This window comes from Medicago sativa, chromosome 6, assembly GCF_051527215.1.
Source record: "Medicago sativa cultivar Bolivia chromosome 6, Bolivia_mono, whole genome shotgun sequence".
Lineage (NCBI taxonomy): Eukaryota > Viridiplantae > Streptophyta > Magnoliopsida > Fabales > Fabaceae > Medicago > Medicago sativa.
In genome coordinates, this window is record NC_140754.1 from 60,833,121 (window position 1) to 60,859,011 (window position 25,891).

The 25,891-nt window shown below is 35.7% G+C and overlaps 2 protein-coding genes and 2 long non-coding RNA genes across 4 annotated transcripts; 1 reads left to right on the top strand and 3 right to left on the bottom strand.

Annotated features, from left to right (window-relative positions):
• Nucleotides 1-7,451: 7,451 nt before the first annotated feature.
• LOC146916054 (subtilisin-like protease SBT4.3) lies at nt 7,452-18,633 on the bottom strand. Its single transcript, XM_085716777.1, has 3 exons — nt 18,514-18,633; nt 9,599-9,965; nt 7,452-9,277 (listed from the first exon to the last, which is right to left on the bottom strand). The coding sequence occupies exons 1-3, from the start codon at nt 18,631-18,633 to the stop codon at nt 7,548-7,550; spliced, it is 2,217 nt and encodes a 738-aa protein (XP_085572903.1). The 3' UTR covers nt 7,452-7,547.
• On the top strand, nt 10,223-12,421 carry LOC146916055 (uncharacterized). Its single transcript, XR_015013669.1, has 2 exons — nt 10,223-10,456; nt 12,198-12,421. It is a non-coding gene; the product is annotated as an uncharacterized LOC146916055 (long non-coding RNA).
• Nucleotides 18,634-19,681: 1,048 nt separating the features above from the next.
• LOC146916056 (uncharacterized) lies at nt 19,682-21,686 on the bottom strand. The gene is made up of 2 exons (XR_015013670.1): nt 21,590-21,686; nt 19,682-19,938 (listed from the first exon to the last, which is right to left on the bottom strand). It is a non-coding gene; the product is annotated as an uncharacterized LOC146916056 (long non-coding RNA).
• A 296-nt stretch (nt 21,687-21,982) lies between these two features.
• Nucleotides 21,983-25,099, bottom strand: LOC146916057 (uncharacterized). The gene is made up of 8 exons (XM_085721529.1): nt 24,964-25,099; nt 24,582-24,744; nt 24,260-24,461; nt 23,977-24,148; nt 22,842-23,055; nt 22,490-22,622; nt 22,093-22,402; nt 21,983-21,996 (listed from the first exon to the last, which is right to left on the bottom strand). The coding sequence occupies exons 1-8, from the start codon at nt 25,097-25,099 to the stop codon at nt 21,983-21,985; spliced, it is 1,344 nt and encodes a 447-aa protein (XP_085577655.1).
• Nucleotides 25,100-25,891: the final 792 nt, after the last annotated feature.

A 25,891-nucleotide genomic window follows, 5' to 3' on the forward strand; every position in this document is an offset into this window, starting at 1 on the left:
GTTGCACATACGTCATGTTAGGTGAATATGGTATGTGTGTTAAAGGTGTGCATAAGATGTATGTGTTAATGATGTTTATGAAATATATTTTGTGAATATTATGATTAATGATTGATGATGATATGATGAATGATTGATGATGATGTGATGAAGGACCGATGATGATATGACTATCTATTTTTTATTCATGTATCCGAATATATGTTATGATGTGAATTCTCACCCCTTTGCTGTTGTTTGTGTATTTTGGTGTCTGTACCCTTGTCGTACAGATACTCAGGACGAGGAGCTTTAGCTTTGCGGGATGCTTAGAAGGTGGTGTTTGCCTGTGATTTTGGCAAATGGGGGCTAGTTCTGATTATTATAAGCGAGATCAAACTAAAAATCTCAAGACCGTTGTGCAAAGGTTTTTATCGAAAAAGAGTTTGAAAAAAGGCCACGAAATGCACTCATGTTGCTTAAAGAGCAAGACGAGTTTGATATAAAAAAGGAACTGTCTCTCGACAGGTTGGAGAATGCGATAAAAAGGCTTAAAATAAAGCAATATGAAAGATAAAAGTAAGTTTACGCACGTAAACTCAAGGAGAAGGTGAAATGCAAATGCATTAAAATAAAAAAAGGTGGTCTACAACAGTTTACATACATTCTGTATAACTCGTTTCCCTAGACACCGGTAGTTTGAGTATAGTAGAATTCTGTATATGATTTGCGACCTACTTTCCGGCTTGGAAACTACTATTTATACTAATAAACTAGATGGCGAACCACTAACTCCATGATTATCACTTCTTCCATCTTTGACAACCTTTTTTCCCCACGTTTTCCACTAAAAGGAAACCGCTTCTTTTCTTGAAATTGTGCTTCCTGCCATTTTTCTTGTCTTCGACGCGTAACTAACTTGTTTTGTCGAAACTCTAATGCGCCTTACGCTTGATGCTTTGTCGAAGCTTCTGAAAGCTCTTCGATTCCTGCAAAGTGATAGGTCAAACAAATGTCGACCATATTAAATGAGCCTGTCAAATTTACAGACTATCAGGTGGCAACGGGGATATACTCCGTAGATATTATTTGTGATATTAAGTAGTCGAATAAATACGTGCTATGATCTGTAACACTAGGGTTGGGTTAAACGTTGGATGTCATTAAATTATGAAGTTTAAGCACTATGATGTTTTATGCTATTTTTCCTAAATGATGTTAAAGACGAGATATTTATAATAAATGAAATTTTTATGAAGTATCTTCTGTTGTTATATCTTATTCTCTAATATTTTATTATGATTAAAGATGAATGAATGTGTGTGACATCCTTTTTTGGTAAAACCATGACTATTATTATTATTATTTATAAATATCGTCGGGAATTAGGGTGTTACAACTGATATTATTTTGCAACTGCTGCATCTGTTAAATGGCGATGATGCAGCGCTGTTCTGCTATATTATTTGGAAGCAATGGAAAAAAAGATATGGAAGATGTTCTTGACGCTCAGATGTTTGTTATGGAACGGGCAAGAATTCTGTTACAAGATTAGAGAGCAGCTAAATCATTTTAGCAACAACCTTCAAGAATACCAAACATTATTGATAACTCAAAGTGGAACAAGCCAGCTGAAGGTAGATATAAATGCAATTTTGACACTTCCTTTTCAAGGCACTTGAACAAGGTAGGAATGGGCATTTGATTAAGAGATGACACAGGAGCTTTTGTCTTAACCAAAACTGATTTGATTAGTCTGTTATGTGAATTTCATATAGGAGAAGCACTTGGTTTACTTTCAGCTTTTGAATGGATTCATGAGCTTAATCTTCGCCCAGTAGACATTGAGTTGGATGCGAAAAAGGTTGTTGATAATTTCTTATTGACAAAACATGACGGGACTGAATTCAAAGACATTATTCAAAGTTGTCGATCTCTTTTTAGGAATTTTTATGAAAACTCTAAGGTGGAGTTTGTACGGAAACAAGTAAATGAGGCAGCCCATGCTTTAGCTAAGGAGGCCACATTATCAGCTAGTTTCAAAGTATTGTATGAAATACCATATTGTATTGAACACATTTTGATTAATGATATGCTTTATGCTTGATTCCTTAAAAATATAGATTACTATTTAAAAATCGGGGTGTTACATCTACCATCCATTCATCGGATGATAAGTCACTTAAATCTAGATGTGGAACAGTTGCTACTTCTCTTGCTTCTCGAATGGCTTTTTGGATACCCGTCGTTGTTTTATTGATGTTGGAATCAAATAGAAAGGTACCTGAATATGCACAATAGGTCACAAGGAATTTTAAGAAAATCTTGTGAAAGGGAGTTAGAGCCCGTTGTTATAGCTTTTTTAAGAAAAAAAATGACTTTTTTAAAATAAATAATCACTTTTAAGAGTACTGCATCCATTTGTTACATCTTTTAAAAAAAAATCATAATCTCAAAAAAATCTAAAAATAGCTTAACATGAGAAGCTGTTAAGAGCAACTACTCAAAAAACATATTTTTTTTTCGACGAGAGATAAAATTAAATGTCAAACGATTGAACTAGTTTTGTAACCAAAAATCCCTTTTATATAGATGGATCCAAACAAACTAGACTATTTATTTAAAAAACATGATTTTTACTGCGATAAACAAACGCAAATTAGATTATGATTTTTCATAAAATCTCTAATAAAAATCTCTAAATTATTTTATGTCAAAATCAATTCTATTTTAATCCGTAACAAATGGAGCCTTAGACTATAGCAATGCAAAAGGAAATAATATATAGTCTATTTTTTCCTTTTTTTTTTGTTATATATTAAAAAACAAAAAATATGAAGATGTTCTATATTGTTTTGGAGAACCTATAGGAGTCAAAACTTCATTTCAGGCAGAGTTATGTGGTTTCATGCAGACAATTGAGATAGAAGATCAAAAGAATTTGAGCAACATTTGGATTGAAACTGATTAAGCTTTGGTGGTTATTGCTTCAAAGAAATCCAGTCATATTCCTTGGGACCTAAGAAACATATGGCTTAATGTCCTAGCTATCAAAAGAAGGATGAATTGCATAATTACTTTGTCATACCGCATTTTTTGACAAAAGATCCCACTTTTACACATCTTGTAACCCAGAATATTCTCTGTCCTTTCAGGGAAAATTTCAGCAAAGTGGTATTTTAAAATACCTCATTTTTTTTGTCCTGATTTCGGGCCTTTTTTATTTTATTATTAATCTTTTTATTTTTAAACTTTAATATTTATTTTACTTTATTTTTTATCTTTATTTTATTTTCTTTATTTTATCTTTTAGTTTAATTTATTTTTATCCTTATTTTTTCTGTTTTATTTTTTTATTATTATTTTAATAAGTTCAATAATTCCAAAACAGTCCAGGGTCCAAGTCTTTCTTTTCACGCCACTTTCAAAGGCAAAATCACATAGTCAATGTCCCAAATCATGCAAATCACCATAAATCCAATTCAAGTCTATTCATTCCTCAATTAATCAGATTAAGTTTTTGTCCAAAAATAGCATTCCAAATTGATTAAAAGGGACGAAAATAACATCAGAAGTGGAGGAAAAATTACAAGAAGGTTTCAAACCATCAACATAAACATCATCACAAAAAACTCAACCCGCAAAAAAAAAAAGTTAATTCACATAACCAAAAAGTCCAAGAACACAAACACTCACCACAATCAAATTTCCAAAATTAACTACAACAAACCGATCCAAACACCAATATCGAACCAAAACCACAGAACACGGTCCCATCTCAAACCCACATATCAAATTACCAAATCAAAGCCACAAACCAATACCCAGAGCATAACAAGAAATCAGCCACACACAAAACCCACAAACCGTAACACCACAACACAGACACAACCATCAAAAACCACGAAAGATAGTAATTCTGTTTCTCAGATCTAAGGGTTCTTTTTAAAACTTTTTTGATTTTTGAGTGTAAGAAGGAGAAGAAGAAAAGAAAAGGTTTTTGAAACTAAAATAAATTTAAAAAAAAAAGTTTTTTTTTCATCCCAACACGGCGGTACCGTCCCTGCGGGTGGTCGGCCACCGCGCCGGAACCGGAGATCTCACCGGGAAAGATGATCGGCATTCTAGAGAGAGGGCAGAGCCTCTTTCTCTACAAAGAAGGAAAAGAGAGAAAGTTTCTTTTAAAATTAAAAAAAACGGACTCAAGTGTCCTTTTATAGGCCCGCTACGTGATCAGATCAGGAGCGTTGATCTAATCAACGATCCAGATCTGATCCCTGTTGCCCATGCGCCCCAACAGGTCTTTGCTGCCTGCACCCCCCTGCATTTTATTTTTATTATTCATTGCATGCATTTTTTTTATTTCCACATTTTTAATTTTTTATCAGCATCATATGCATTTTAAATTATTGTCATTTATTTATTTATATTGATTTAGAATGTACTTAAGTCCAATGTAAATATAAATGAGAAAATCATGCATATGTCTTTTTATTTATTTATTTATTTATTCTGCTTTACGTATTAAAAAAAATGCAAAAAAATATTAGGTTAGTTTATATTCAAATGGGGTTTTCGTATTGATCCAACGTCTTTACGAAAATTTCCTCTCACTTTTATTTTCTTGTTACGTAGGTAAAGGACATTCGTCCTTCCAAATAAAAAATGTAAAAAATATTTTCTTGTTCGCGCTTTTATTTTCTAGTTCTCTCCTTTTGTTGTTTTGGCCTAATCCCTTGAGTAAGCATGTTTAGTTTTATAAATTTTTTCCTACCGATTATTTTGTAAAATTTTGTTGTTAACTAATATCAAATTTGTTCAAGAGAGACGTTGTAAACGAGTTATTATATCATCACTGTCATACCCCAATTTTTGACCTAAGGATCCTGCATTCATTCATTAACACGTGTCCTTTGGCCCCGATCAGTCTTTGACTTTTCAGTGGAAAATTCGGCAGAGAGGTATTTTAAAATACCTCATTTTTAGTTCCGAGTCGGGTCCTCTTCTCTTTTATTTTTTTTTATTTTTAGTTAAAATTTCCATCTTTTATTCTTTTTTTTTTAAAAAAAATCATTTAATTTTAATTTTATTCTATTTGGTCTTTATTTATTTAATTATTTCATTTTTTCTAGATAAGTCCAAAATGTCCAAATCAGCATAATCTTTTTTTTATTCTTATTTATTTTATTTTTTCATTTTTCATTTTAATTATTTTTATTATTATTATTTGATAAAATCCAAAAAGAGTCTCAATCCAAAACAGCCTGTCACATCACACTCAATCTGTAGAGTTTATCCCCAAGCCAAGGCAATTTTGTTGCTTCTCTTGAACAAACCCTAATGCTATAAACACAGTTTCACAGGACCGGGAGAGGGGGGCGATAGCAGCTTTTCTTTGGCACATTCATTTTCGTTTTTTCCTTCAAAAAACAGGTTAAAACCAACACATCACACACATATTTCACTCATCCATATTCCACATACATGCTTTTTTATTACTTCCCTGAACCTTTTCATACCATTATTATCCACGCTATGAATTTCAACACACACATATTCCACTCTTTTTTTTTTCTTACATTCATACTTCATATACATGATTCTTTTATTACTTCCTTATGATCCATTCTCTTTTTTAATTTGTTTGCTTTTCCTATTTTTTTCAATTCAAAATCCAACCGGTCCTTACCCTTTTATTTACCTTGTTTTTTTTTTTCTTTTCCTTTTTATTTGTTGTCTAGTTCATGTTGCTGCCTTAATCATGAATCAAATTCATGTTATCTTTGATTTTTATCAATGATGCAGTAACCTCATCTTTACAAGAAGATTTTAATTTTGTCATTACTTTATAAGATTATTGGTGAAAACTAAAGACCAGCCTTTAGCTTTGTGTTGGTATTTTAGATTAGGCACTAAACTGAAAAAAGGCTCTATAATAGATTAGTGTTATCAATGGCCTTATTATATGTGCATAAAATGAATTTTTTTGGGTACCACTTTGCAGATCTAACTTCTCATGTTTGAGCTGCCAGCAACCCATATATTGACTATAGAGTTTACTTGCTTTGATTCTCAGCTCTAGTTATTCTCCATCGCTACATATATAATTGGGTTCCCATCGTATTACTACGTCTATGACATATATATTTTGATTCCAGTACATTACTTGTTGCTGCGTCACTCTGTTTCAATTCCAATTCAAATTACCAATTGCTTGCCGCCCCTTCCGTTTTTATTAGCTTTCCCTGTTGTGGTGCTTCGATGTGCTTCTGTTGTGTTTGTCGTGGCTGCTCTCTTGCATATTTATCATTCAATGATCTGTCCATATTTATTTCATGTCATTTCTATTTTATCGCATGGATTTAGCATGTACATTAGGTCGATGTAAAATATTTGCATTTCCTTTGCATTTTTATTATCTTATGTTTTTTAGATTAGGCATCATTCATTTAGTTGTCCATATTTATTGACATCGCATGGGATTAAGAATGTATATTTAGGCTTAATGTAAATTAATCATGCATATTTATTTTTCCGCAGCATTTAGGATGTAAATATAGGTTTAATGTAATTTATTTATTTTATTGCAGACCTTAGAATGTAAATAGGCTTAATGTAATAGCTTTAGGTGCATGTGTGCGTGTGTGGGTGTGTGTGGGTGTATGTTTTATTTTTATGCTCTCTAGTTTAGGTTAATGGTCTTTGTGGTGATCCAACGTCACCACGAAGTCCTTACGCTTTTATTTTTTCCGCTCCGTTAGTTTATCATTCAAAAACAACAAAAACATGCAAATATTTCAAAACACAAAAATATTTTCATAAATAAACCTTGATCCTAAATCAAGTGACGTCCTTTTTTTATTTTCTTTTCTTAATCAAATATCAATCAATTTAACTTATTTTGAGTCCATTTTCTTTCAAATTAAAAAACACAAACCAATTCCCTTTTGCCATTTGACTTTTCATTTCAAAACCTTTTTCAAAACTAATAAAAAACACAAAAACAAATCAAACGTCAGTTTTTTAACCCCGAACTACGAGGTTTTGATCCCTCACGGGTACGTAGGCAGAGGACACTCGTCCTTCCAAATCAATAAAATGTAGATAATTAGGTCTTCCCTTTTTTAATCATTTCAATTTCTTTTTTTCATAAAAAATAAGCAAGTTATAGCACATTAATTAAATAAAATCAAAAGGTTCCCGTAGAGTACTACAGACATAAAGGGTGCTAACACCTTCCCTTTATGTAACTAACCCCCGAACCCTAAATCTTTTCAAAAATGGGGTGTTTGAACTTTTTTCCCCTTTTTCTTAAAAATTAAATGTTCAGTCGTGAAATAATCAAGTGAGTCAAAAAGCTAATCAAATAGCCTTGATCTCCGAAAAATGACGCGACAATCACCATCCACAAAATTCATTTTTTTGTTGTTTTGTTTTTGTTACATGTGTATTGAATTTTGGATTATTATGAAATCAACATGAACACAAATAACTATAGAGATACAAAACATCAAGATTTATTTGAGACTCAATAATCATATATTTGATTGCCATAACAATAACATGGTTTATGATATTCTTTGCACAATGATTGGACTCTTCACATTGTGGGTTTCATCCGACCAAACAAGTGATGAGGAAAACACAGTTTGATTTGATTTTGCTTCCCCAAAAATGGTGACAACAAATGATTGTTTCTCGTTTAATGATCTGAATGAGAGAATCTTTGGTTCGACACTAATCTTGACTTTTGGATTATGATGGAGAAGAGTAGCCTTGTAGGTTGGGTTGTGAAAGCCAACATTTGTGAGTGTTCTATGAATCTTGACATTGAAATGCCTATGTACGAGAAATACTATTGCAGGATAGTTCATATCTTTCACCAAGGATCTTTTGGATGCACCATGGCAACTTGAATCATCTCCACTAATTTGTCTAACTTTGTTAGTATCATAACCATAATTACAAAGCATTTGCACATAGTCCTCCTTTGTGATGTCATAAACAAGTCCAGGGTTAAGGGCTTGTTGTGGATTGATATTCCCAGATCCATAAGCAAACTCGCCAGCCAAATCATCATAAGGACCTTTCACTGGGGTAGCGGTTGTCATGATGGCAGATTTGATAGCTGCAGGTGACCAATTTGGATGAAATGATTTCACATATGCAGCAACTCCGGCAACATGAGGACATGCCATAGAGGTTCCAGATTCTTTGTTGTATTTAACATGTCTTTTGTCATTGTTAATAAAATCATCTGAGGGTGGATCTAAAGGTGACCACGCAGCCAAGATATCAACTCCTGGGGCACTTATATCTGGTTTCATAATTTCAGGAATGACAGGATTTGGGCCACGGGAAGAGAAAGCTGCAATTCTAGGAGCATTATTGTCATGGAAGATCTCACTTTTAAAAATTTCAGCTACAGGGTATTTAGTGGAATTTGTGTAGGATTGAACATGAACAAATTCATTTGATCCCAAGTAAAGGGAAGGCTTTGGAGTGACTGAAGGAGCATCTAGATTAGACTTTGTAGCATTGATGATTGAACCAATTGCACCATTCTCATAAGCAAACATTTCACCCCCTGGTTTTCCACACAAAACAAGCTTACCATTCACCATATTTTTGTCCATGCAATCACACATTTCATGCGATGCATTTCCTCTAGCTAGGCAAGAATGAACTATAGGAAATTTCATGCCATTTGAAGGGAAGGTATTAATTGACTTACCAATAAAAGTCTTTCCATTTCCAAGAACAAGCTCATCAATAAATTGCCAATCTATGGTAGTTGCAGCAACACTAACTAACCAAGGTGCTCCACTGAGAACACTACTTGGGGTAGGGCCATTGTTTCCTACAGAGTGCGTTGTGAGTATACCCTTCTCCATGGCATGAAAGGAACCAATGGCAATAGTATCTTGTAGAAAATCAGTGGCATGTGTGGGACCAACAGAGGCAGTGATGATGTCAACTCCATCAGCAATGGCATCATCAAAAGCAGCTAATATAGAGTCAGGAGTGCATTTAACACCCGATAAACATACTTTGTATACAGCAATTCTTGAAGATGGGACTCCACCTCTTGCAGTGCCTTTTTCAAGACCATAAAAGCTGACATCATTCCCCTGACTTCCACCTGCTGTTGATGCTGTATGGGATCCATGACCTATAATGTCTCTCGCACTCTTATATTTATCATCATAAAATCGTGCCCCGATGATCTTGTTGTTGCAACTGAAATTAGTGCCGCCTGCACAATCTCCCATCCACTTTTTTAGAATAGGACCAAGACCTGGTCAATCATAAAAATAAATAAATATATATATCAAATTAACAAAATTGTCATCTATAGTTTGTTACTACAATATTCTATTCATATTTAATTTTCTACCTACAATATAAACAACAATATTTCTTAGTGTCCTAAGATACTCATGAAGAACACCGTTTATAAATAGATCTACGTGATAATCACAAATTAATCTACTTGGTTTGCTACTTATCATTTTATGTGGAGGGATGATTTTGTACATAACAACAATTATTAAGAAAAATAACTACATATGATAATTAGAACATATACAATATTTTATTTTGACGTGTGTGGGCGTACCTTTATCATTAAAACTTTCAGATTCTGTCCATATTCCGCAATCAATGACACCAATCACCAAATCACTCTCAACGACTTTATCTCTTTTGATTGATTGAGGAATTCCAAGAAAGTCCCACGACCTTGTGGTTTGAAGGTTAAACTCCTGACTTGGAAAAATAGAGACGACGCCTCTCATGCCGACAAGCTTTTCCCTTTGCTGGTCGTTGAGTATGGCGGCAAAGCCATTGAAACTTCGATTGTAACTTCGTACTAAGCGGGTGTTTATGTCGCTTCCATCAATAACTTGATTCAATAAATTGAGATGGTGAGATGTTGGGGAGTATGGTACTTCATTAGGAAGGGAGCCCATGTATATTGTAATATCCTGCTTGTCAGCTAAAGGGAAATTTCATCTGTTAAATGTATCAGAGGACTAAGATTCATGGAAAGAGATTTTGGGGAAGAATGTTAAGTACAACGAAAGATATTAATGAGTAATATCAGTCAAGCATGGGCTTATGTGTCAGTGTCAGGTAAACACGACTAAGGCGAAGGGCAAAGTGGTAAAACGTCGCAAGCGACTATATAAGGCCACAAGGGCCATTTTCCTTCATTTTCTACCCACACTTTCTCTCTCTAGGTTTTTGGGAAAACCTTTCTCTCCTCCTTCTCTCTAGAATTTCGCCTCCCTCTCCTCTCTAAGACATCCAATCTTCTTCCAAATCATGATCAAGCAAGGATTAAGGCAGCTTATCAAGCAAGAAACAAGTGGAGGAAGAGATTAAAGCATGGTTTGGAGGAAAGGGCTAAAGATCAAGAATGAAGAGGAAGTTAGGGTTGATGCTTGAAGCTTGAAGATCAAGTGCTAATCATTAGGTGAGTTCTTAGATAGAACCCACCTTTGGGATTTTGTGTTTAATTGCAAGCAAAACATGATTTTTGTTAAGATTAGAGAAATATGAGTTTTAGTACCCTAGCCTTGATCTTGCTTTGTATATGTTAATATTGCTATGTAAGTTGTTTTATAAAGTATATATATGTTGCTGGATGTTCTGGTGCATTGCAGGAACCATTAGATTGAGTTTTGGGTCAAAAATTGGAAATTTGGTACCACAGACCCGAAGAACTACGCTATTAGCGAAATCTACGCTAATAGCGAAATTCTTCAGATGACCCACGCTCCAGGGGCGCTATTAGCGCAGCCCTCTGGTTTGGCCAACAAGCTTTTGGCCTGTTGGTCCATCCTGGGGTCCGTGGGGCATTCCAGAGTCTTTCTTTCGACGTTTTATAACCTTATAACCCCAAAACAACATCTAGGCAACGCACATAACATCAAACGATTCTTGAAAAGAAAATCATGGCAATCTTAACATGAATGGCAAGAGTGATTTAAGAGAGTTTAGCCGAGTTACTCGGGTAGCAAAGAACTAGGCATGGGATGAAAATAGAGCCTTGACAAAGCTTGTCAAGAACTAGAATAGTTAGTAAAGAATAGAATGCTAGGCATGAGTAGTATGCTTGATTAGATACGAAGTGATATAGAGTATTCTCTTCGTATAGAAACTAGAGTGCCATACGAGTGTGGCCAGACGTGAATTGATCAGACATCTCTTCACATAGCAAGTTAAGCAAGCATATAATTTACCTCTAGTCGGATCGTATAGGCATCCGAGGTAAAAGAGATAGCATTTATAGATTTAATACTCATGCACATATATATATATATATATATATATATATATATAGACCAAGACTTTTAAGTTAAAGGTGCCATGTCTCTTGTGTCCACACTAGGTTGGCTCAAGGGGTTTCCATTAGGTGAAACGGGGTTAGCCGTAAGGAACCCACATGTCACTTAGTAAGCAAGATGTAGTGGTCGTGTCTCTTGTGTCCACCCTAGGTTGGTTCAAGGGGTTTCCATTAGGAGAAACGGGGTTAGCCGTAAGGATCCCGCACGTCACTGCAGGAGTGCCGTTGGTTATACCTTAGATAGGTTTCCATCGGATAGATAGGGATTGCGCTCAGATAATAATTGTTTGTTAAACGCTAACTTTATGAATGAACTTGACTATGCATATTTATTAGATATATTTATGTTATGTCATAGAGCCTTGACGTAGATCGTCAAGAATTAGTAGAGCCTTGATGTAGATCGTCAAGAATAGTAGAACATATACGTAGATCGTCAAAACTAGCATGATAGCAAGATAGAATATGTTGTTAGATACAACATAGTTATGCATAGAGCAAGAATAGAGAAAGATATACCGATGACGATCTTAGGTTCCCCCTAATCGTCCGGTTTTGAATTGTGTCATGATTATAGTATGCTTAGGCCTTGATGCGTAGAGCGTATTCTTGGCATTGCGGTTTTAGATTCCCCTTGACCGCCATGACACGTATAGGAAGTGAAGCCTATAACAAGTGAGATAAGATTACGACGGCCCTAGTATGCACGACCGTCTAAGTATGCAAGTCCCCACACACGTATAATCAACCGTCAGGTTGTATTTTAGACACATGGTGACCGTAGGTTTCCCCCGAGGTTACCTATAGCCTAGGATTTAGGGGAACTCACTGAGACATTATGTCCCATCCCAATCCTCTTTTGTTTCAGATAAACAGGTTGGATTAGCAAGCTAGTAGCCGAATGGATGATGCGACAAGTGTTCGTTCGTACCGCTGCAGGATGAGATGGATATGCAAGGACGCATTCTTTATACTTTAGAAAGTTGAGTTGTATTATTATGTACGAACGCATTTGGTTGTATATATATATTCATTCGTAGTTGTTTTGTTGTAAATTTTAAGGTATCCAGTACTAATCTAACGCACATGCTAGACTTTCTAGATACGTCTGGTATGGGTGTTACATTTGGTATCAGAGCCTGGTTGATTCAGATCGTGCCTTGGGTCATTAAGTTACAACAAAGGTAGTGGGACCATTGGGTTCCGGGTAAATGTTATAGTTGTTGTTGTTAGTTGAGTCTGATCAACTCAATTTAGCATTCGACGATTAGAATGGATGCCTGAGAGCTGAATAGGACCCTGGAGGAGCGATGTGTGTGATGAAGATACACCGGAAAGTGTGAACTTAGAAGCAAGAACTCAGAATGAGTATTAGTAAGAAGTTGATCGTGCCAGTAGGTGGCCAGTAAACTAAGCAAGTAGAAGTATGAATCCTCCGGGAATGTAAGGCAATGTTGAGAAGGGACATTTAGACAGCGTTGGGTAAGTTGTTGATGATACTTCGTATACCCATATGAGAAGGATATGAAAATATCTTAGCAGGACCTGAAGCTTCAGTAAGGGTCGTAGTTAGAACGGAAATTGTATTCCAGAAGGTAAGCGCAAGGCTACAAGATAGAGAGCAGTCGACGTAGGTTGACGAGATTAGTAGACTCTCAGGAATAGTGTTATGTTATTGAGATTATGGACTTGAATGTTTAAAGTGAACAAGGTTCTAATGTTCGGGAAGCTACGTTAATTGGTAACGCAGAGAAATAAGTTACTCGTAGTAGAAAAGGATTCAGTGAAAGTTTTATGTTATCAGGAATGAAGCATCAGTTTCTAAAGTGCCGAGAATTGTATCGAATTAGGTTGATGCTTGCCATGCATATATTATAGAATGTTTTACGATGCTAGGGAAGAATGATGTGCATTAGGTTACTTGAGAAATAAGAATTTTCGTGCAAAGTATGTTTTAAAAATTGAGCTGAAGAAACTCATCAATAGCGAACCCGGAGCGAAATTTTTCAGTTCGTCTCTAGGGAATGCAGTGACTATTGGAGAGTTTTCTTCACCATCTTTTATGCAATGAGAAATTGTTTTTTTGATATTGAGTGACGAATGCATATCACCCCCCTAAAGTTTTCAAAAGGGAAAAAGGCATGGGAAACCATCAACGAAAATCGATTCGGTTTAACGTGACTTTGGAAGTTAATGTGTCAAGAAATAAGAATGAGTTTGGACCAAGAGTTTAGAGGCACCAGTATCTAGAATGGAAGTCACAGATGTGAAATCATGAAGCAAGAAGTTAAATGGTGCAAAGTCATATGAAATCACGAGGATTTTGGATTTCGCAGAGTTAAGAGTACCCCTCGAATCTATGTTTTGCTTGATGAACTTGCGAAGGCTCGTTAGGATGCTAAGTTGTAAAATTTACATGATTTTAGAAAGACATACGCATATGGGTGATTGAAGTTGACATTTTTGAAATTCAAAATGAAATTTTGTAGGTACCGGTTTGTTACGACTCGCGTAGTTTGGGCTAAACTCACTAGGACTAAGATTTGATGACACATACGTGTTATCAACTCGTCCTGAGATTTTAGAGTAACGACTGGGACCTAGATTCAGTATATGTTTTATATAGTTGAAAATCATCAACGTCAATGACCCGTGTGCTAATTTACGAAATTTTCTTAGAAAGAAAAATTAACGTGCAAGCATAGAAAGGATTGAGCAAAACATAGTATGCGAGATACGAAGCTACAATGTTAGATGCATAAGGAAGTATGTCCGAATGCAAGATTAGTCTACCATGGGAGGTTGTAAGAGCGTTTCATGGAATAGTAGGTATGTAATAGCAAAGATGTGCTCCTTGAGTTAAGTTGCTCGGGAATAAGAGTAAGTATGACATTGATATGTCCAGAGGTAAGTTTCCTTGAGATTCAATCTTACTAGCAAAGATTAGAGCGTGGTTGCAGAGTAGAATGCAACATAGAAATATCGAGCAGAGTTCAAGCAGATATTAATGTAATAATAGAAGAAGAATAAAGTTCACTCGTTTCAACGGATCAGAGTATTGGTTGAAGCCAACCGGTGGGAATCAGAGTAGCGCAACGGAAGTTAATTACTTAAGTTGCGAACAGTAGCCATGGAACATGGAATTTTGAAGTAAGAATCTTTGTGAAAATGTTCGAGATAGAAATACCATTTCAGTGAGAAGTATTATGTGGAAAGCGAGGAGTTCTCGTTATGTTAAGTAAGTATAGATGCTTATGCAGCCAGTAATGGTTAAAGTAAAAGTTTAAAGAAAGCATCTTCACTCAGGTAAGATGAGAAAGACTAGAGTTAACACAGATGAATTAATCGAGTTGCCTTTTTGGTGATGTCGAATTCGTAGAAGAGCTGTTGGTTAGTCAGAAAGAGTATGTGCTATGTTAATGGAGTACGATTTATGAGTTATGCCTGACGAAGTACGTACCCTCTTATACCATACTTGTTAAATGATAACGATACTTTCTAGAATGGTGTCAAGCCATGATTTTATAACTTTTAGAGTTAATATTGGTATTAAGGAACTTGGGAACGATGGTTATTTTAAAAACATGAAATTTCACATTGTTAAAACTAAAGAGATACGTCGTAAGCGAGTAAGCTCACTTAAGACGTACAGACCTCACGACCAGCTTGTTAGAGACAAGTGTGAAGGAGAGTCGTAAAACCTTTTTCAGATATAGAGACTCATCCTGTGGTTCTGCAGTACTAGTATAGACTCAGTTTTAAAAATGATATTTTTCTAGTCATGTATTTATTCGTTCCAAGAACCTATGTACCAAAGTTTAGAAACTCTTAGAAACAAAAGCTAGAATGAGTATTGTTATTAACTAACAAGCAATGGCGCTAGAAAGTATGCCAATACTAGAAGATAAAGTTTTTATGAATGAATGACAAGGCCCATGTGATATTAGTGTCATACGGGATGCACAGATTTGTGGTAAGAGTGTTCAATGCAAGTGCAAAAGGACTTAGTAGAAAGTTTCAAGAGTATGTGAACCGTCAGACAGGTTAATAGATTGTCAGATGAATCAGTGTAGTTGAGTTCACTTCTTCATGCCAAGCTAGACAAGTTACCCATGAATTGCAGTACAGGGAGATTATGAAGAGATAGAAAGGTTTCATAAGACTATGATTAGAGATGAGTAGAATCATCAAGATAAGTAGCAACAATAAGAAGCATAAATCGCAATGTGCGGTAAAACAGATTATGTATACATGGAAGATGTGTTAGATACACGTAAGCACTGCAGGGCAAACCTGAATATCAGTAGAACTCCAGTTTAAAGGCAAATCCTGAGTAATTCAGATAGAGAAAAGTTACGTAGATGCATAGTTCATGCTAAGCAGGGAAGGAATAGATCTGAGACAAGCAATCCTCTTATAACAAAAGTTAGTTTTAATCACTATGTTCTCAGACAGTTCTGTGATTTTGATAAAGATAGTAAGATTGAAGAGACCATATTCAATCATATGCAGAATAAGAAAGAGGATAAATTGCATGCTTTATTGAGAAAAGTATTCTTCAACCTTCCTAGAGTGGTTTTGATTAGATATCGTATAGCAGAAACCAAAGGAAATAGATTTTTGTTGCGATGATTGGTAGATGATTCTAAATTTCGAGGACGAAATTTTTTTAAGGGGGGTAGAGTGTAATATCCTGCTTGTCAGCTAAAGGGAAATTTCATCTGTTAAATGTATCAGAGGACTAAGATTCATGGAAAGAGATTTTGGGGAAGAATGTTAAGTACAACGAAAGATATTAATGAGTAATATCAGTCAAGCATGGGCTTATGTGTCAGTGTCAGGTAAACACGACTAAGGCGAAGGGCAAAGTAGTAAAACGTCGCAAGCGACTATATAAGGCCACAAGGGCCATTTTCCTTCATTTTCTACCCACACTTTCTCTCTCTAGGTTTTTGGGAAAACCTTTCTCTCCTCCTTCTCTCTAGAATTTCGCCTCCCTCTCCTCTCTAAGACATCCAATCTTCTTCCAAATCATGATCAAGCAAGGATTAAGGCAGCTTATCAAGCAAGAAACAAGTGGAGGAAGAGATTAAAGCATGGTTTGGAGGAAAGGGCTAAAGATCAAGAATGAAGAGGAAGTTAGGGTTGATGCTTGAAGCTTCAAGATCAAGTGCTAATCATTAGGTGAGTTCTTAGATAGAACCCACCTTTGGGATTTTGTGTTTAATTGCAAGCAAAACATGATTTTTGTTAAGATTAGAGAAATATGAGTTTTAGTACCCTAGCCTTGATCTTGCTTTGTACATGTTAATATTGCTATGTAAGTTGTTTTATAAAGTATATATATGTTGCTGGATGTTCTGGTGCATTGCAGGAACCATTAGATTGAGTTTTGGGTCAAAAATTGGAAATTTGGTACCACAGACCCGAAGAACTACGCTATTAGCGAAATCTACGCTAATAGCGAAATTCTTCAGATGACTCACGCTCCAGGGGCGCTATTAGCGCAGCCCTCTGGTTTGGCCAACAAGCTTTTGGCCTGTTGGTCCATCCTGGGGTCCGTGGGGCATTCCGGAGTCTTTCTTTCGACGTGTTATAACCTTATAACCCCAAAACAACATCTAGGCAATGCACATAACATCAAACGATTCTTGAAAAGAAAATCATGGAAATCTTAACATGAATGGCAAGAGTGATTCAAGAGAGTTTAGCCGAGTTACTCGGGTAGCAAAGAACTAGGCATGGGATGAAAATAGAGCCTTGACATAGCTTGTCAAGAACTAGAATAGTTAGTAAAGAATAGAATGCTAGGCATGAGTAGTATGCTTGATTAGATACGAAGTGATATAGAGTATTCTCTTCGTATAGAAACTAGAGTGCCATACGAGTGTGGCCAGACGTGAATTGATCAGACATCTCTTCACATAGCAAGTTAAGCAAGCATATAGTTTACCTCTAGTCGGATCGTATAGGCATCCGAGGTAAAAGAGATAGCATTTATAGATTTAATACTCATGCATATATATATATATATATATATATAGACCAAGACTTTTAAGTTAAAGGTGCCATGTCTCTTGTGTCCACACTAGGTTGGCTCAAGGGGTTTCCATTAGGTGAAACGGGGTTAGCCGTAAGGAACCCGCATGTCACTTAGTAAGCAAGATGTAGTGGTCGTGTCTCTTGTGTCCACACTAGGTTGGTTCAAGGGGTTTCCATTAGGAGAAACGGGGTTAGCCGTAAGGATCCCGCACGTCACTGCAGGAGTGCCGTTGGTTATACCTTAGATAGGTTTCCATCGGATAGATAGGGATTGCGCTCGGGGTTACTCCACTCGGGGCTTTCCGTAAAATGAACTCAGATAATAATTGTTTGTTAAACGCTAACTTTATGAATGAACTTGACTATGCATATTTATTAGATATATTTATGTTATGTCATAGAGCCTTGACGTAGATCGTCAAGAATAGTAGAACATATACGTAGATCGTCAAAACTAGCATGATAGCAAGATAGAATATGTTGTTAGATACAACATAGTTATGCATAGAGCAAGAATAGAGAAAGATATACCGATGACGATCTTAGGTTCCCCCTAATCGTCCGGTTTAGAATTGTGTCATGATTATAGTATGCTTAGGCCTTGATGCGTAGAGCGTATTCTTGGCATTGCGGTTTTAGATTCCCCTTGACCGCCATGACACGTATAGGAAGTGAAGCCTATAACAAGTGAGATAAGATTACGACGGCCCTAGTATGCACGACCGTCTAAGTATGCAAGTCCCCACACACGTATAATCAACCGTCAGGTTGTATTTTAGACACGTGGTGACCGTAGGTTTCCCCCGAGGTTACCTATAGCCTAGGATTTAGGGGAACTCACTGAGACATTATGTCTCATCCCAATCCTCTTTTGTTTCAGATAAACAGGTTGGATTAGCAAGCTAGTAGCCGAATGGATGATGCGACAAGTGTTCGTTCGTACCGCTGCAGGATGAGATGGATATGCAAGGACGCATTCTTTATACTTTAGAAAGTTGAGTTGTATTATTATGTACGAACGCATTTGGTTGTATATATATATATATATTCATTCGTAGTTGTTTTGTTGTAAATTTTAAGGTATCCAGTACTAATCTAACGCACATGCTAGACTTTCTAGATACGTCTGGTATGGGTGTTACATATATAATGTGAAGTTTACTGCTTTCTTCACTATTTGCAATGGCATCACACACCAACAAAATTATTGATGTCCAAACAAAAAACACAGAGAATAATAAAACAATATTATATTTGTCCATTGTTTGTATTTGTGAAAGGATGAATATGATGCTTTGTATTTATAAACACAAGTAAGTTAATACAGATGGAAATCGTTTTGATATATTAAAAAAAATTGTTCAATAACTATTTTAGAAAAATAATATTTATAAAATCTATTGATTATAAAAATATATATTTAGAAAAATCATTACATTTTTTTTTATATTCTATTAAATAAATCATGTTTTGTAACACTCTAAATAAATGTTAATATTTTACATAAGGTATTATAATACAATATTGGATACTAAGTAATTAAATTTGATTTCCTCATCAATTCAGTCAAAATAAAGCTTAAAATACATACTTGTCTTAGTAATTTTTTATTTTTAGTAATTCAGTTAAGATAAGATTATTCTAAATATTTTTCTTCAAAAAAATTGATTTATTTTTCTAAAACTGTTCATAGTTATTGATACCCTAATAGGAAATTATATCAAGATTTTACCTGATAACAAATATAAAAAAAGTTCTAAATCAGACACATAATTATTAATACTCTAATAGGAAGTTAATAAAATCACAAAATAATTTAAAATTCACAAATCAAGCAAAAAGTTATGGTAGTACATGAATGCTAATTATTTAAATATTTAAAAATCATTACATTTTTATATTCTATAAAATAAGTCCTCGTGAGCTTAGCTCAGTTGGTAGGGACAACGCATGGTAATATGCAAGGTCTGAGGTTCAAACCTCTGAGTTTCAAACCCCGCCACCACCAAAAAAAATATTCTATAAAATAAATCATTTTTTGTAACACCCTAAATAAAATGTCTTGAAATTTACATAAGCTATTATAATATGATATAGGATAATAGGTATCTAATTTTTATTTTCACACCAATTCAGTCAATGTAAAGCTCAAATTATATTTGTCTTAGTAATTAAGTAGAAGTTACATAGTTTAGGACAATTTCTGTAACACCCTGTTTTTCCAACATATAAATAATACATAAAAATCATAGTATTCAACTTAAACAGGATGTCACACTTCTTTAAAAGATAAATAGAATAAAATTACCCTTTATTTAAACATCTTTTATCAATAATTCAAATTACATCGCAGCAAAAAAAAACATTTCATTATTCAACAAAATGACACTACGGCCTCAGCAAAAACAACTTCTTAAAAATTCCATTTGAATGGTTCATCAAAATAATTCATAGTAACACGTAACAAATGGAAAACAATGCAAATATCCCCATCCCGTTACGTATCAGAGCTACCTTAAGACGACGCGTGAGAGAGTCAACTCACATCAGCAGCTAATCCTGGTTATCTGCATGTTACCCACGTAGAGGCAACATTCAAACAGAAGGGGTGAAATTCACATTCAATAATAATAAGCATATAATTCATCAACAGAATTTAACAACATAACCAACAACAATTAAACAATGTTAATGTCTCACATAATTTCACAATAACAACTCATTAAATATTTCGACAACTTGACGACACGACGACAACACCGACAACTCGACATCAACGACAATGCAACGACAACAACATCAACTTGACAATGCACTATGCATGTGGTACCAATCAGGGCATCAAGCCCCCAACTTATAGAGCACAGGCTCTCAACTTATATAGCAAAGGCTCTCAAATTATAGAGCACAGGCTCTCAACATGGTATGAATGATCAAGCATTGAACCGGGCATCAAGCCCCCAACTTTATATGAATGATTATACATTCAACAGGGCATCAAGCCTCCAACTTTAATGATTATGCATGGACTCAGCAACAAATGCAACAACAGCCAACAACTTCAACGACATCGACAACAACTCACAACTTTAACGACATTAACAACAACAGCGGCAACGACAACAACAACGACTTCGTATCATAATACCATAATTCATCAATCAAAGATATTCATGTCAAACCAAGTTAGATTCATCACAACATAGGTTAAACACTCTTAAACACCTTAATTGAACTCATAGCACACAAGCCTTGAAGTTTGGAGACAATCCATAAGTTTTGGTTTAACTTAGAAATAGTTATGCTGAATTTTTATAAAATTTTACTAAGACCTACTTGGAGTATTTTCATCATAACTCAAAATCTAAAAGTCATTTTTGATCCAACCCAAAGTCATTGGAAAGCTAACTAAATTATCTAAAACTTTTATGTTTACACCAAAGGCCAATTCAAAACAGAAATGGGTGAAAAAGCACAAAAACGCCGCGAAAACCGAAGTCCTGACATCACGCAGACGAAGGCACAACAAAGCAGTCACCCATGAGGGGCTGTCTTGCTGCTCCCAGGCGCTGGAAATATGCACCCAGGCGTGGGCAGGCAGTAGCCAGTGACCTGCGCTGCTGTTCTGTGCAGTTCCCTTTTTTTTTTTACCGTTTTGTCCGTAAAAACCCAACCGTTAACCCGATTCCAATTCCGTTTTCGCCTACGCGCTCTATTCAATAAATCCTATCATATTTTACTGAAAAATCACATTTTCAAATCTCCAAAATAGCTTATCCCATAATCACTTATTTCCCAAAAACATATTTTTACTCAAAATCCCAATTTTGAATCCCCTAAGCCCAAATTTGGTCCCAAAGTTTGTTTAAACTTTTCTGTAAATGAAAAGAGACTCAATCCATATGAAACTTGAACAAAAACATCCTTTCAACAAAAATCACCGTTTGACCCATTTTTTCATGAAAACCTTCAAGAACAACACAAATTCATAGCAAGCTCTATGATTATGATTACCCATGGCATCAATCATCAACAACAACATCTCATAACAACAACAGCAGCAGTTAATCATGAATTTATTGAATTATCTACTTTTTCAGCAATCAATTCCAAATCAAAACCTAATTCCCAAATTCACAATTCCACAAACAACAACATGCTAAACTCAATTTCAGAATTATACAACCTAAAATTAGATAATGTTAATCCCACCCTTACCTTAGATTGGTTGATTACAAGGTTCTACAAGCTTTCTCTTCTCTGACTCTTCTCTTCTCTTGGTTCCTCCCTTTTCTCCCAAAAACATGTTTTACGTGATAAACTCTCTGACTCTTAGTTTTTCCTATTCTTATTTCCTTAACCAATTCTCTAAATTCTACTTAATTCCACTAAACTCCTCTAAATTCTAATTCAGCCCTTCAAGTCTAATTATTCTATTTTTAATCATATTCTACTAAATAATAAAATAAAGCCATTTAACAAAATAACAACATACCACATAATCAATTAAATCATATAATTAGACTCTAAACCCAATAAAATAATTAAATTGATAAATAGGGCGTTACAACTCTCCCCAACTTATAAAATTTTCGTCCTCGAAAATGTACCTCATGCAAACAACTCTGGATAAGACTCCAGCATCTTACTTTCCAACTCCCATGTTAAACTTTCACTAGTCGCTCCTCCCCAAACAACCTTCACAAGAGGTATCTCCTTGCCTCTCAACTTCTTCACTTCACGACCTTCAATTCTCACTGGTAAGGTCTCAACCATAAGGTTATCTCTAACTTGCACATCATCCTTTGGAATCACATGAGATGGATCCGAAACATACTTCCGAAGTTGTGACACATGAAACACATCATGCAAATTCGAAAGATTCGGTGGTAAACCCACTCGATACGCCACTGTTCCAATTCTTTCTGATATCTGGTATGGACCAATAAACCTCGGAGTCAGTTTCTTTGACTTCAATGCACGTCCCACACCAGTCACAAGAGTGACTCTCAAAAATACATGGTCTCCTTCCTGAAACTCAAGGTGTTTCCTACGCTTATCATGATAACTCTTTTGTCGACTCTGCGCCGCTTTCATCTTTTCTTGGATTAACTTAACCTTCTCAGTGGTTTGCTGAACGATATCTGGTCCCAAAATTACACTTTCACCTGACTCGAACCAGCACAACGGAGTTCTGCACCTCCGACCGTACAAAGCTTCAAATGGTGTCATTCCAATACTAGAATGATAACTGTTATTGTACGTGAACTCTATCACCGGTAGATGACTATCGTAAGTTCCACCTTTCTCAAGTACACAAACTCTCAACAAGTCCTCCAATGATTGAATTGTTCTCTCCGACTGACCATCTGTCTGCGGATGATACGTCGAACTCAACCTCAACTTAGAACCCAAAGCTTCTTGCAAACTCTTCCAAAATGTAGAAGTAAACCTTGGATCTCTATCTGACACAATGCTCGACGGAACACCATCTAGCTTCACAATCTCACGAATATAAATCTCCGCCAACTGAGATACAGGAAAACTGATGTCAATCGGAATAAAATGGGCCGACTTCGTCAGTCTATCCACAATTACCCAAATCGCATCATGTCCTCTTGAAGTATTCGGAAAACTCGTCACAAAATCCATGGATATACTATCCCACTTCCACTCTAGAATATCTAAAGGTGTCAACAACCCAGCAGGTTTCTGATGCTCAACTTTTGACTTCTGACAAATCAAACATGAATACACAAACTGTTCCACATCACGTTTCAACACAGACCACCAAAACAACTTCTTCAAATCATGATACATCTTTATAGCTCCCGGATGAATACTCAAGCTACTTCTGTGACTTTCTTCAAGAATCATCTTCTTCATCTCATCATTGTCATGAACACAAATTCTGCCTTGAAATCGCAACACTCCCTGATCATCAACTTTTAAGTCACTATCCTCAGTCTGATTTCTACCAATCAATAAATCTACCAACTTTACATCCACTTTCCGCGCTTCTTTAATACTATTAAAAAATTCACTATTAATCTTCAACATTCCCAACTTCACACTCTGAGGTGACAATTCACAAACTAAACTTAGGTCTCTAAACTGTTCGAGCAGCTCCAACTCTTTAACCATCATAGAAGACATATGTAAAGTTTTCCTACTTCGCTGTCTCATATTCAATTCCTTCTGATCAAACAAATACTTCAGACTTTTATGATTACTAAACACTTCAAATCTAGAACCATACCAATAATGTCTCAAAATCTTAAGCACAAAGACTACTGCAGCTAACTCAAGATCACGAGTAGGATAGTTTCGTTCATGAATCCTCAACTGCCTCGATGCATAAGCCACTACCTTGTTATTCTGCATAAGCACACCACCTAAACCCAACTTGGACGCATCACAATACACAACAAAAGGTTTATCGGACTTTGGTAAAATCAAAACCGGAGTCGTCGTCAACCGCTGCTTCAATTCATTAAAGCTGTTCTCACACTGAACATCCCGCACCAAAGTTCTACCCTTACAGGTCAACTGGGTTAACGGAAGTGCTAATTTTGAAAATCCTTCTATAAACATGCGGTAATAACCTGCCAAACCCAAAAAGCTCCTAACTTCGGTAACCGACTTCGGAGTCTCCCATTGCGATACTGCATCAACCTTAGATGGATCTACAACAATACCACTACCCTCGTTCAACCAGAATTCACACTTTGACAACTTGGCATGTAACTTATTCTGTTTCAGCACTTGCAAAACAATCTTCAAATGCTCGGCATGTTCTTATTCAGACTTAGAGTATATCAAAATATCATCAATGAACACAACAACAAAGCGATCTAAATAAGCATGAAAAATACGATTCATGTATACCATAAACACTCTCGGGGCGTTAGTAACACCGAAAGGCATTACAGAATATTCGTAATGTCCGTAACATGTCCTAAAGGCCGTCTTCTGAATATCCTCATCTTTCACTTTGATCTGGTGATAGCCTGATCTTAAGTCAATTTTACTGAACACACGCGCACCCACCAACTGATCCATCAAATCGTCAATCCTCGAAAGTGGATACCTAATATTTATTGTCACTTTGTTCAACTGCCGGTAATCTATACACAACCTCATGCTGCCATCTTTCTTCTTAACCAATAACACCGGCGCTCCCCAAGGCGACACACTTGGCCTTATAAACTTCTTATCAAGCAAATCTTCTAATTGCTTTTTCAACTCAGCTGATTCGGAAGCTGGCATACAGTAAGGTGCCATAGAAACAGGCTTCGTACCTGGAATAAGATCTATAGAAAATTCTACTTCCCTCTCTAGTGGCACATCAGGAATTTCATCAGGAAAAACTTCTGGAAATTCTCACACCACTTGGAACTTATCAATCACTGCTTGATTCGTAATAGACATGGACGACATAAAAGAAAACATTTGGATTCCATCGTGCATTAACTGTTTTAACTGTTTAGTAGTCAAGAACTCAGTTTCTCCTTCTTTTTCGGCAGAAGAAAAACGCACCGTCTTTCTAAAACAATTAATATGAACATAGCTAAACTCTAACCAGTTCATACCTAGTATCACATCCATCCCACTCAACGGCAAACAGACTAAGTCCACTGCAAAATCTCTACCAAACATCGACAAAGGACACTTCAAGCATACTAGATAAGTAGTCACCAAACCCTTAGCCGGGGTTTCGACAACCATTGATTAGGAAAACACAACGACAATATTCAACCGTCACACGACACAAACGACTCAACTACTTAGCCGAACAGACCGACCTGCTCTGATACCAACTGTAACACCCCGTTTTTCCATCATATAAATAATACATAAAATTCAGAGTATTCAACTTAAACAGGATGTTACACTTCTTTAAAAGATAAATAGAATAAAATTACTATTTATTTAAACATCTTTTATCAATAATTCAAATTACATCACAGCAAAAAAAAAAAACAATTCATTATTCAACAAAATGACACTACGACCTCAACATAAACAACTTCTTAAAAATTCCATTTCAATGGTTCATCAACATATTTCATACTAATACGTAACAAATGGAAAACAATGCAAATATCCCCATCCCGTTACGTATCAGAGCGACATTAAGATGACGCATGAGAGACTCAACTCACATCAGCAGCTAATCCCGGTTATCTGCATGTTACCCACGTAGAGGCAATATTCAAACAGAAGGGGGTGAGATTCACATTCAATAATAATAAGCATATAATTCATCAACAGAATTTAACAACATAACCAACAACAATTAAACAGTGTTAATGCTTCACATAATTTCTCAATAACAATTCATTAATTATTTCGACAACTTGATGACACGATGACAACACCGACAACTCGACATCAACGACAATGTAACGACAACAACATCAACTTGACAATGCATTATGCATGTGGTACCAATCAGGGCATCAAGCCCCCAACTTATAGAGCATAGGCTCTCAACATGGTATGAATGATCAAGCATTC

Excerpts from the sequence above, each read along its gene's own strand:
- LOC146916054 (XM_085716777.1), bottom strand. The coding sequence starts at position 18,633 with ATGGACAAATATAATATTGTTTTATTATTCTCTGTGTTTTTTGTTTGG. Across the intron at positions 9,966-18,513 it reads GTAAACTTCACATTATATAT|GATATTACAATATACATGGG; the intron begins GTAACACCCATA and ends GCTGACAAGCAG. Across the intron at positions 9,278-9,598 it reads TGAAAGTTTTAATGATAAAG|GTCTTGGTCCTATTCTAAAA; the intron begins GTACGCCCACAC and ends ATGATTGACCAG.
- LOC146916057 (XM_085721529.1), bottom strand. The coding sequence starts at position 25,099 with ATGGTTGTCGAAACCCCGGCTAAGGGTTTGGTGACTACTTATCTAGTA. Across the intron at positions 23,056-23,976 it reads GAGCTTTTTGGGTTTGGCAG|ATATTCTAGAGTGGAAGTGG; the intron begins GTTATTACCGCA and ends TGACACCTTTAG. Across the intron at positions 22,403-22,489 it reads TTCAGCAAACCACTGAGAAG|GAAGGAGACCATGTATTTTT; the intron begins GTTAAGTTAATC and ends CTTGAGTTTCAG.